Here is a 10185-nt window from a genome sequence, read left to right as displayed (position 1 = left end):
ATAAAGCTCTGCGGGAAAAAACGCAATGGCAACACATCGCCATTCTTCCCGCAGCACTTTAGACAGAAAGTTTGCAGTTTTCTTCCGTGGACTTTCTGTTACAATTATATTTATGGGGAAACTACCAGCTTTTCCGTAGATATAATTGACATTCTGCGATTTCCAAAATTCACGCTCCGATTTTGGAAATCGGGCGAGTCCGCATGCTGGTTTTTACTGCAGAGGGCATGGGCATTGCTTGAATCCCATCCGCTTTGCCTGTACTGTAAAACTCCACGGTTTTCTGCAGCGTTTCTGGCCCGTGGAGCCCCGGCCTTATACACAACTATTCTTTGGCAGGGGGTGTGCATTTGATTTTCATCCTGTGATGTATTTATGTGATTGATGCTCAACCATAAACCGGAGTCCAATTTATACAGAATATTCCTGCTAAATATTGTTTTGTGATTAATTTACTAAGAATTATTGTGAAATGACTTTATTTTTTAATATGTAGATTATACCCAGACAGCCACACATGTAACTAACATACATTCATACATACATTCATACATACATGACACACAGGCCTGCGCTCACTATTTATAACAGACTTCCGGCTGCTGACATAAATAAAGCCTCGCGGCAGGACACGCCCACTAATTCCAGGAATGTAGTGCGGAGGAATACAATCACTATGATACCGGCGGAGGGATATGACTTTTAGCACTGCGCCCGTATATAGCGAAAGATCGCGGCTCCGGCCACGTCAGTCTGCAGGTGTAATGAAGGAGAAGACGTAGATAGTGTAGCGCGGTACATTCCTCCGTCATAAACTTCGTTGAATTCCTTTGGTATACTGTGTGACGAGCTCGACCTGTAACACTCCAACAGCGCGGACCACAGCCACCAGCCATGGCTGTATAGCGGCAGCAGCGGCCAGCGGCATCCCCCTCCCCAGGCCAGTGCAAGGCAGCAGCACCCAGCGGCGCTGGCAGCACCAGGCATCTGCACCATCATGGCGTAAGTACTCGGCAGTGTGTGTCATGTCAGTGTGGGGAGCTAGGACGGCTTTCTTTATCTGAGAATACTAGCGTGTCTCGTGTCTCCCGTGAGCTTTCCCCTCGGGATGTCGCTTCCAAATTGGGCTGTAGTGAGACAGCTGCGGGCTTGTTCTCTGCGGAGCTCGGCTGTAGGCTCCTGGGAGGCTCACATTACAGCAGATGGCGGGTTATATGGAGGGCTGTGCGCGCCTAGTGAGCCGGGGGTCTGGGGCAGGGGCTCACATAGTAAAAAGATGGATTATCTGGATGAGAGCTGAGCGGCATCTCGTATGTTGCGTGTGTTATTATAAAATGGCGGCGGGAGCAAGCAGATGGCTGAGCTATGAAATGGCTGCCGAGCGCCTCTGTCCTCGTGTGGGCTGGGAGTGGCCGTAGGGGAAGTTACCATATATGGGCATGAGGAAGCCGCAGCTGTCAGCCTGAGGAGAGGAGACAGGGCTGGCTGGTCAATATGGTTCTCCTCACCTACGTTTATGTATTTTTCTCTCTTTCACAGGCTTCCCAAGGTATCCCACAGCAGCATTGCTGTATACAAGAAAGAAAGCTCAAAATCCACTTTCTACCTGAAAGCTCTGGTACCTGAAAAAGATGAGCCTTTTGAGCGAAGAGATGTTGTTGGGGGACTTTTTGTCCCCCTTCAACCAGTCGTTTTTGGCGGCTGAGGAAGGTTTGGGTCTCTTGGATGACTGCATCGAGGTCCCCGGGTACCTCCCATTGCATGGGTTGTCCAGCGATAAGGCTAAGAATGGCGTCTCCGATCTGCTGCCTCTGGAGGAATCTCTTGGCAGTTTCCAGGGTAAGGATGAAGGTTATAGATGAATATGAGAAAGGCAAATGAGTGATGGTTGACCTTTATATGACGACAGAATTCCAGAAAGGGGATTTTTTTTTTTATACCCATTTGGAACTTTTCTATCTAGATGTTAATATAAAGCTGATATATGAATGGACTGGGAAAGCTAGAGATGATGTAGTGGCAGTGGTCAAACATGAAACTACTGACATCACTGATAGACATAAGAATTGGACTTTTCCATGTTGATGTAATCTTTAAGATATAGGAATTCATTGAATCCTTTACTAGTAAAGCCAGGATTTTCCTGCTACACTGACATATCAAACATGATTTTATAACATACTTATTATTATGAGGTCATTTAAAGATGACACTACTTCACCAGGGTCTTACATCTGTTAATAGATGGAGCTCCACTGATTTTTGGCACAGTTGGAATTTTCTGTTTAGCTTCCTCCATGCCTGAGCAACAAACTATAGTTTTGGTGTCTGATGTGCTATTAAGACTCTAATGTCAGGCAGTGAGTGTGAATGAGGCAGTAAGCGTCAGAACTGCACACCTTGTGTGCTTATGTCAGACACCGCTCACAGCCTAAATAGTATATTGGGGGCTAAAATTAACTGTACTGATTGCTCAGGAACAGTCCGGGCTAGAGAGAAAATTGCAACTGTGCTGGAATTGGTAGAGCAGCTATTAAATATGTAGAGGTGGTGAAAGGTCCTCTTTAAAATGGTTGTGTCAAGAAAAAGCTTTGTCCATTTGGATAGAGAATTTGACCCTAACAAGTTTTTTGGTCAGGATTTTGAGGCCATATTTGCCTCAAAATCCTGACCTAAAAGACAGCTCCCATTGAAATCAATGGGAGCCGGTCAGGTTTTAGTTTTTTTTTCCAGGAGCCGTTTGTTCCGGCTCCTGGAAAAAAAAAGAATGGACGTGCTCATTCTTTAGGCAGATTGCGCCTCGCGAATCCGCCTGAAGACGCTTCTGACTAGGCCCATTCATTTGGGCCTAATCCGGATTGCAGTACCGTGACTGGATGCCAGTGTACTGCGTCGGCATTCAGACGCAGCTACCCCGTATTTTGGACCGGAACCTGACGCAGCCTCAGATTCCAATTCAAAATACTCCGTCTGAACTTAGCCTAAAACAGTACTTTACCGTTTCTGACAATCTGTCCAAAGAGCAACCTGGAAACCCATTCTTGTGGGGCTCAGATAAAATGCTTAAGTGTGTATTTGGGGGGTTGATCATGGTACAACCACTTTAGGATAAGGCCTACATAATGAAGTTCAGCAAAAACCACTGTGGAAATGCAATTTTGCTGAGGTTTCCTCTGGACTTACTGCCCCTATTATACCTATATGGCAAACGCCAACATTTCTGCAGGTATAATTGACATGGTGCGATTTTCATCAATGTGAGTTTTTGAAAACTCTGCTTTTCCACTTTTGGATTTTTATGCAATGTGTGGATGGGATTACCTAGAGTCCCCTCCACTTTGTGAAAACACTGCTTTGGTGTGGAGCTTCAGCCTTAAAGTGAAATAAAACGCAACCCATAAGTTCAACTGAGACTGAAATCTCTTTTGTTTCCAGGGGATGCCTTCTCCGGCATGGATTGGATGGTGGAAAAGATGGACCTGAAGGAGTTTGATTTTGATTCCCTGCTTGGGATGGAAGATCTGGAATCCACCGTCTCTCCAGATGAGCTCATGGCCACGTTGGATGACTCGTGTGATCTCCTAGAGGACCCACCTCTCCCAGTGGTGTTTGGTCAATACGTGCCAACACCAGACAAAATCTCTCTTGTTAGACCTTCACTGGAGGCAGATCAGGTGGCCCCTATGAGTCCAAATTCAATAAAGTCTGAAGTCTCCAGCCCAGACCATTCCTTTATCTTAGATGTAGGCAGTGAGGTAGATGTTGCCGAGGAGGATAAAAGGTCCTCAGCTGCATATACCTTGGAAACTGTAAAGTGTGAGAAGGAGGATTCCTCAGATAACGACAGTGGCATATATATGAGCCCATCATATCTGGAATCTCCCCAGCACAGTCCCACATCTAGTCTTGAATACCCTAGTAGTGTTCAGTCCTCCCCCTCATCCCCTGTTTCTGAGAGACCCAAACCCTATGATCTTCCCTCAAAGGATAGAGAAGTCTCGGCAAAGGTAAAAACTGTAGGGCAACCCAAAGTAGACAAGAAAAAGAAGAAAATGGAGCAGAACAAAACAGCAGCCACTCGCTACCGGCAGAAGAAGAGAGCAGAACAAGATGCAATATCTTCAGAGTGCAGAGAACTGGAATCAAAAAATGACATCCTTAAAGAAAAGGCAGATTCTTTAGCAAAAGAGATCCAGTATCTAAAAGACCTAATAGAAGAAGTCCGCAAGGCCAAAAGCAAACGAGCAAACAGTTCCTAAGTTGGGTGGAGGTTGGGAGCGTTGTGCATGTTGTACATATAGGTTATGTGGTTTTAGTGTTGTGCAAATGTCTACTTTAATAAATTATTTTCTAGTTAAATGTATCATGTCTTGGTGCTGTTTTTATTCTTCAGGCTTTCACCAAAACATACACTAAACTGGGATGGTGTATTAGGTGTACACTATACTAACAATGTGAAAGGGCAATTGGCCTATTATAAGAGTTTAGTACTCTGCCCCCTTCCCTTACTAACACATTCTTTTTGGTATGCTACACCTACCTGTTGTAGGTTAATTCTCAGAACATGTCTAAAACATTAATAAGGTGATGTGCGCTGTGTCGCCAGGCTGAGATTACTTTACACAGACTGTAGATGGATGAAATTCATGTTCCTCCATGGCCCCATTCACTGTCCAGCGTTTTGACCTAGGGTCATGGGCCTCATATACTGGAGCCTGGTCGTGTGTGGGTCCATAGAAATGAATGGATCAGAATGCTAGCCATGCAAAACAGTACATTAGCATGTGTGTGAGGCCTTAAAGGGGTTGGCCACTTTCGGACCAATATTGACAAACAAATGCACGATAAAAAGATATACAATTTTCCAATATACTTTCTATATCAATTCCTCACAGTTTTCTGGATTTCGGCTTGCTGTCATTCATTCTGATACTTCTAGAGGATAAAAGTCTGACCATGGTCATGTGATTTACGGTCCATGGTCATGTGATGAGTCTAGAAGTAACAATGAATGACAGCAAGCCGAAATCTACCATGACCATGAGGAATGGATACAGAAAGTATATTGGAAAATTGTATATCTTTTTATTGTACATTTGTTTGTCAATATTGGTCAGAAAGTGGCCAACCCCTTTAATGTGCTGCAAAGCTCAAGCAACAGTTTTTGGTGCAAACGGCTGACATTACAGTAAATTGACATTCTTCATTGTGTGCATGTAATTTACAGTTGTAGATTTCTCTTGGCTGTATCCAAAACCATTACGTATAGAAACATACTGGCATGTGAAATTTCGTAATATATCTATTCTTCACCACTTTTCAGGCAGTTACTTTCTCCATGTTAGTTAATGAAGAGAGAAGGCGTAGAAAAGACACAAATGGTGCTATTAGAGGTTGTTCACAGAGTAAACGCGTGCTCCTTTTGGCAAAATACATGTGTAAAAATAAGACTCCCATTGACTTCAATGACATTTTTTTACACGTGTAAAAAAAAAGGCAAAATACACATGTAAAATGTAATTGAAGTCAATGGGAGTCTTATTTTTACACGTGTATTCTTTACACATGTATTTTGCCAAAATGAGCGTGCGTTTACTCCGTGTGAACTACTCCTCACACTCTGTTGCTACTTGCCTTTTTATCTAGGTTGTAGATAAGAGGCTGCTAGTACAAGAATGAGGCAATAAATAAATTAACCAGGCGGCAGGTAAATTCTGCTCAACCCCTTCTTACTCCATAGAGTTGTACGTGTGAGGACTGAGAGGTATCTAATGCAGACAAGCATTTCTAGTGAGGAGCAGAACCGTTTAATGAATGGAGAAGGAAGCCGATCAGCTGTGTGCACAGTGCTCGAGGATGTAGAATGGACACTTAATTTTGATGAAAAACCTACTTTTTATTTCTATGCAAGTAAGCAGAGAGGCTTTTTTTTCAGTGCTGAAATTCCACACCAAATTCCTTACCATTTTTCTCCATGTGAATGGACCCATAGGGCGGGTTCACACCTGCGCCCGATCTCCATTTTCAGGTTTCCGTCTTCTGCTGACAGAAGATGGAAACCCGGCAGGCCGTGAGCGCCTGTGAGCCTTCTGTGCTCTCCACGGCAAAACCAGTTTTTTTAACCGGACACAAAGTCCTGCATGTCCAACTTTGTGTCTGGTTAAAAAAACCAACATTTCACCGCGGAGAGCTCAAAACGCTCACGGCCGGACACTTTCCAAACCCATTCAGATGAATGAGTTTGAAAAGTGACTGCAGGTTTCCGTCTCCTGTCCAGTTTCTCGGGCAGGAAACGGAAACCTGCAAAACGGAGATTGGGCGCTGGTGTGAACCCACCCTTAAAGATGGTTTTCCATGGTAAACATATGATTGCTAGAGCCTGAGGCCAAATCCAACATTCCTTCTCAGCAAGGAGGAGTTTGTATGGAACGCTGGTTACACACGTTTGGCAGTGTTGTTCTTGGCCACATTTCATGAATATGATGGTTGACGCCTAAATCTTCTTGACAATGGAGCCTGGCCTATGTGGGAATTTCTTTTTTTTTTTTTTGTTATTTAATGTTCCATTAGTGGTGCATAGTGTTTCAGTTGCAGATGAAACATTAGGTTGGAGCACTGCTCAGATGAATTTACAATCCACAGTATAAGTGAACTTTGCTCCTTAGCCATCATAGAAGTATTTTGCGTACCTCTGAGTTTTTAAGAGTAATTGCTGCGCTCTACCAATACTTGGCACTTGGGACAATGGCATGTTCAGGTGTGGTCTGGAATATAGCTGTAATGTGTGTGGCACCCATGCCTTGACCACATGTGTAAAAAGGACCGTTTAACCCCTTCCCGCCAACGTCATATTTCGATTTTCGTTTTTGACTCCCCTTCTTCGAAACCCCATAACTTTTTTATTTCTCCACTCCCAGAGCCATATGAGGTCTTAATCTTTGCATGACAAATTGTTCTTCATGATGCCGCCATAATTTATTCCGTACAATGTATTGGGAAGCTGGAAAAAAAATTCAGAATGGGATGGATTTTAAGAAAAAATGCATTTCTGTCACTTTCTTATGGGCTTCGGTTTTACGGCATTCACTGTGCAGCCAAAATGACATGTCATCTGTATTCTATGTTTCGGTACGATTCTGGGGATACCAAATTTATATGATTTTATTTACATTTTAACCCCTTAAAAAAAATCCATAGGGTGTCTTTTTTTGTGGGGTGGGTGTACTTTTTAGCTATACCATTTTAGGGAATTACTATTGCTTTGATCACTTTTTATTAAAATTTTTATCAGAACAAAACAGTGAAAAAATGGCAGTTTGGCTCTTTTGACTCTTTTTCCTGCTATGGCGTTTACCGTACGGGAAAACTATTTTTATAGATTTGTAGAGCGGGCGTTTTCGGACACAGGGATACCTAACATGTATGTGTTTCACAGTATTTAACTTCTTTTATATATGTTCTAGGGAAAGGGGGGTGATTTGAATTTTTTATACTTTTGAATTTTTTTATTTTTTTTTTATTTTTATATGTTCGCATTTATTAGACCCCCTAGGGGTCTTGAACCCCAGGGGGTCTGATCACTAATGCAATGCATTACAATGCTAATGCATTGCAATACATTGCAAAAAATCATCATTTCTTTTACAGGCTGCATAGAGCAGCCTGCAAAAGAAAATCACTGCAGACAAGCCGGGGAGCCTATTATGAACGTAAAAGTCGTTCAGAATGAGCGCGTAAAAACCAGCTCCCATTCACTTGAATGGGTGCCGGCATACGAACGCTCCCCCATTGAAATCAATGGGAGGCTTGTTTCCCTATTGCTTTCAATGTGATAACCGCGTATCACACTTTTTCACTGTGGCCAGCAACATGGGGCTTTAGCCTAAAAGACTACTGAGCATTACTTGCTTATAAGTTGTGTGCTAGAACAGCAGGTCATGCTGCTTATTTTCTTTGTACTTTATAATGTGAAAACAATCTGTTTTGGTGCAGATGGGCATCTGTTTCTATCTACTGTATTTCATCTGCTTTGTTGAAGAAAAGGCAATTTTTTTAAAATTTTTTTGTGAATCCGTTCCAGCACCCAACTGCACTCTGCAAAGGTAAACTTCAATGCTTTGGGTGACATGCACATATATCTACTGAAAACACCAGTTTAGCCTAAGGGCTAGTTCATACAGAGTTTTTTGGCAGCAGATTTTTGACTCGGAATCCACCTCAAAATCTGCTGACAAAAATGGCTCACATTGACTTTAATGGGAGCCGCTCACTTCTTTTTTCCACTAGCTAGTAGCGACATGCCCCTTCTTCCCGCAGATTCCGATTAGGGAAGACTCCCAATTAGGCCTATTCTTCGGGCCTAATCCGGAGCGGAATGCCGTGACAGGATGCCGGTGCACTGCATTGGCATTCTGTCATGGATAGCCGCTCAATATATTCACACGCGGAATCCATTTTCTGGCGTGTGAATATACCCTTAAAGTGTAACTCCCTATTATTATTATTATTATTATTATTTATTATTATTGGGATGGGATGGTCACTTCAAATGGCGGAATCTCCAGTTTATAACATCTTGAAAAATTAGAATTTCAGCTTTCATGTACTGCCAAGATTGATGTACTAGCTATATTATAACCTGAGATATGTCTACCGTAATTAAAAATATAGCTGGGAATATGAACTTAATGTGCCGATAAAAATCACATTCCTGGCTTTATTTTATAACTAGTGATATCTCTAATTCTTTTCTAGCTAGCTAGACCCCTTTGGTAACTACTTCAGCTCTACATGTTTATAATTCATGTATGTACAGACTTTCCCTAGTTACAGAGTGTTGCTCAGGAGAACGTTACAACCTGTTTTAAAATAAAAGGGAAGTTAGATAGGATAATAAAGTATATTACAAAAATGGTTACAAAAAAAAGTGGGAGTTGCACTTTAACTATTAACTTCTCCCTTGTGTGTGCTATAAATTGATATATAGAGAAATGGAGCGCTAGAGATTTGTCTAACTGGTCTCACAAATTTTCCTAATAGGTGTTTGCTCTGAACAAACAAAGCCTTATGATGTCTGAAGTGATCACCATGACAGTAGGGAATTGTTTCTAGGCCATTTACTACAGATTAGCAAAATACTTCAATTACATTCCCCTTTTCCACACTATTAGTCGGAGTTAAGTGTAGCTTTATACAGGTGAAATGATAGAAATCATTGTCAGCATCTTGAAGGGAGTCTGTTACCAGATCCCAGCATATCAACCCAGTTCCACAGGTAGGGAGGTAGGTCAGGGTCTCCTGAATCAATGTTTGCCCTTGTCAGAATTCCTTTAAACTGAGAAGCACAAGAAGTGAAACCGTTGAAGGAATATTCTACTTTGTGAACGCAACACAAATTTACAACACTCTGCACTTAAAATGATCCTTTAGTTGCAAGCTCAAAAATGATATGTATATTAGTTAGCGATGGGCAAACTGCTTTGGCACAAAGTTTGATCCAAATACAGTATACCAAATTTGGGATTCATCTCAGACAAACTAAAATGGCCGCCGCGACATGCATTACAGTAAATTATTATACTCTTGGGTTTCTTCAGACTCCAGAGTGTAATAGGCGGAGGCACAGGGGTGGTGATTTTCTTTCTTTTTTTTTTTTTTTTTTTAATTTTTCCTCACCTTCCCTCACTTCTTTTGGGACTCCTCATGGTGTCTGGCACTCTCCTGGAGATGTCTCATGCTTGATGTCACCACTGACGCCTGTTATTCTGAAATTTCCCCACTGTGGGACTATTAAAGGATGATCTTATCTTATTTGGTCACAATGGCCAGCTGGGTACATTACATCACTGAGAGAGAGTTCCAGACACCAAGAGGAGGCCCTAAAAAAGATGAGAGAAGGTGAATATAAATGTGGGACTCTGCTACACTAGGGTTTGAAGAGACCCCAGAATATAATAATTTAATTTCTGCTTCTATCTGAAGAAGTTCAGACAGAAATGAATGGGAGGATTGCTTTATCCAACTTTATAATAAAGAAAGGTTCACCCATCTCTAATATTAGTATATGCATGGGGTACAATTACCTGCTAGTTATTTTCTTCTGGCTGAGCTCTGCGACCTGTGACAGTTTAGCCTCAGTGCCTGCGGGGACTCACTTCTTGTCTATGATTACAGGTTCAGCCTATA

The 10185-nt window shown here is 42.2% G+C and overlaps 1 protein-coding gene across 1 annotated transcript; it reads left to right on the top strand.

The window, feature by feature from the left end:
* The first annotated feature begins 732 nt into the window (after nt 1-732).
* On the top strand, nt 733-4363 carry ATF4 (activating transcription factor 4). The gene is made up of 3 exons (XM_075287009.1): nt 733-1002; nt 1540-1839; nt 3436-4363. The coding sequence occupies exons 2-3, from the start codon at nt 1632-1634 to the stop codon at nt 4257-4259; spliced, it is 1032 nt and encodes a 343-aa protein (XP_075143110.1). The 5' UTR covers nt 733-1002; nt 1540-1631; the 3' UTR covers nt 4260-4363.
* The last annotated feature ends 5822 nt before the right edge of the window (nt 4364-10185 follow it).

This window comes from Leptodactylus fuscus, chromosome 9 (assembly GCF_031893055.1).
Source record: "Leptodactylus fuscus isolate aLepFus1 chromosome 9, aLepFus1.hap2, whole genome shotgun sequence".
NCBI classification, from domain to species: domain Eukaryota; kingdom Metazoa; phylum Chordata; class Amphibia; order Anura; family Leptodactylidae; genus Leptodactylus; species Leptodactylus fuscus.
The sequence above is the reverse complement of the archived record's forward strand: the minus strand, read 5'-3'. Positions and strand labels throughout refer to the sequence as shown.

What these genes read in the sequence shown, in the direction of transcription:
- ATF4 (XM_075287009.1), top strand. Translation starts at nt 1,632, where the DNA reads ATGAGCCTTTTGAGCGAAGAGATGTTGTTGGGGGACTTTTTGTCCCCC. An exon ending in ATCTCTTGGCAGTTTCCAGG is followed by an intron (nt 1,840 to 3,435) that starts GTAAGGATGAAG and finishes TTTTGTTTCCAG; the next exon opens with GGGATGCCTTCTCCGGCATG.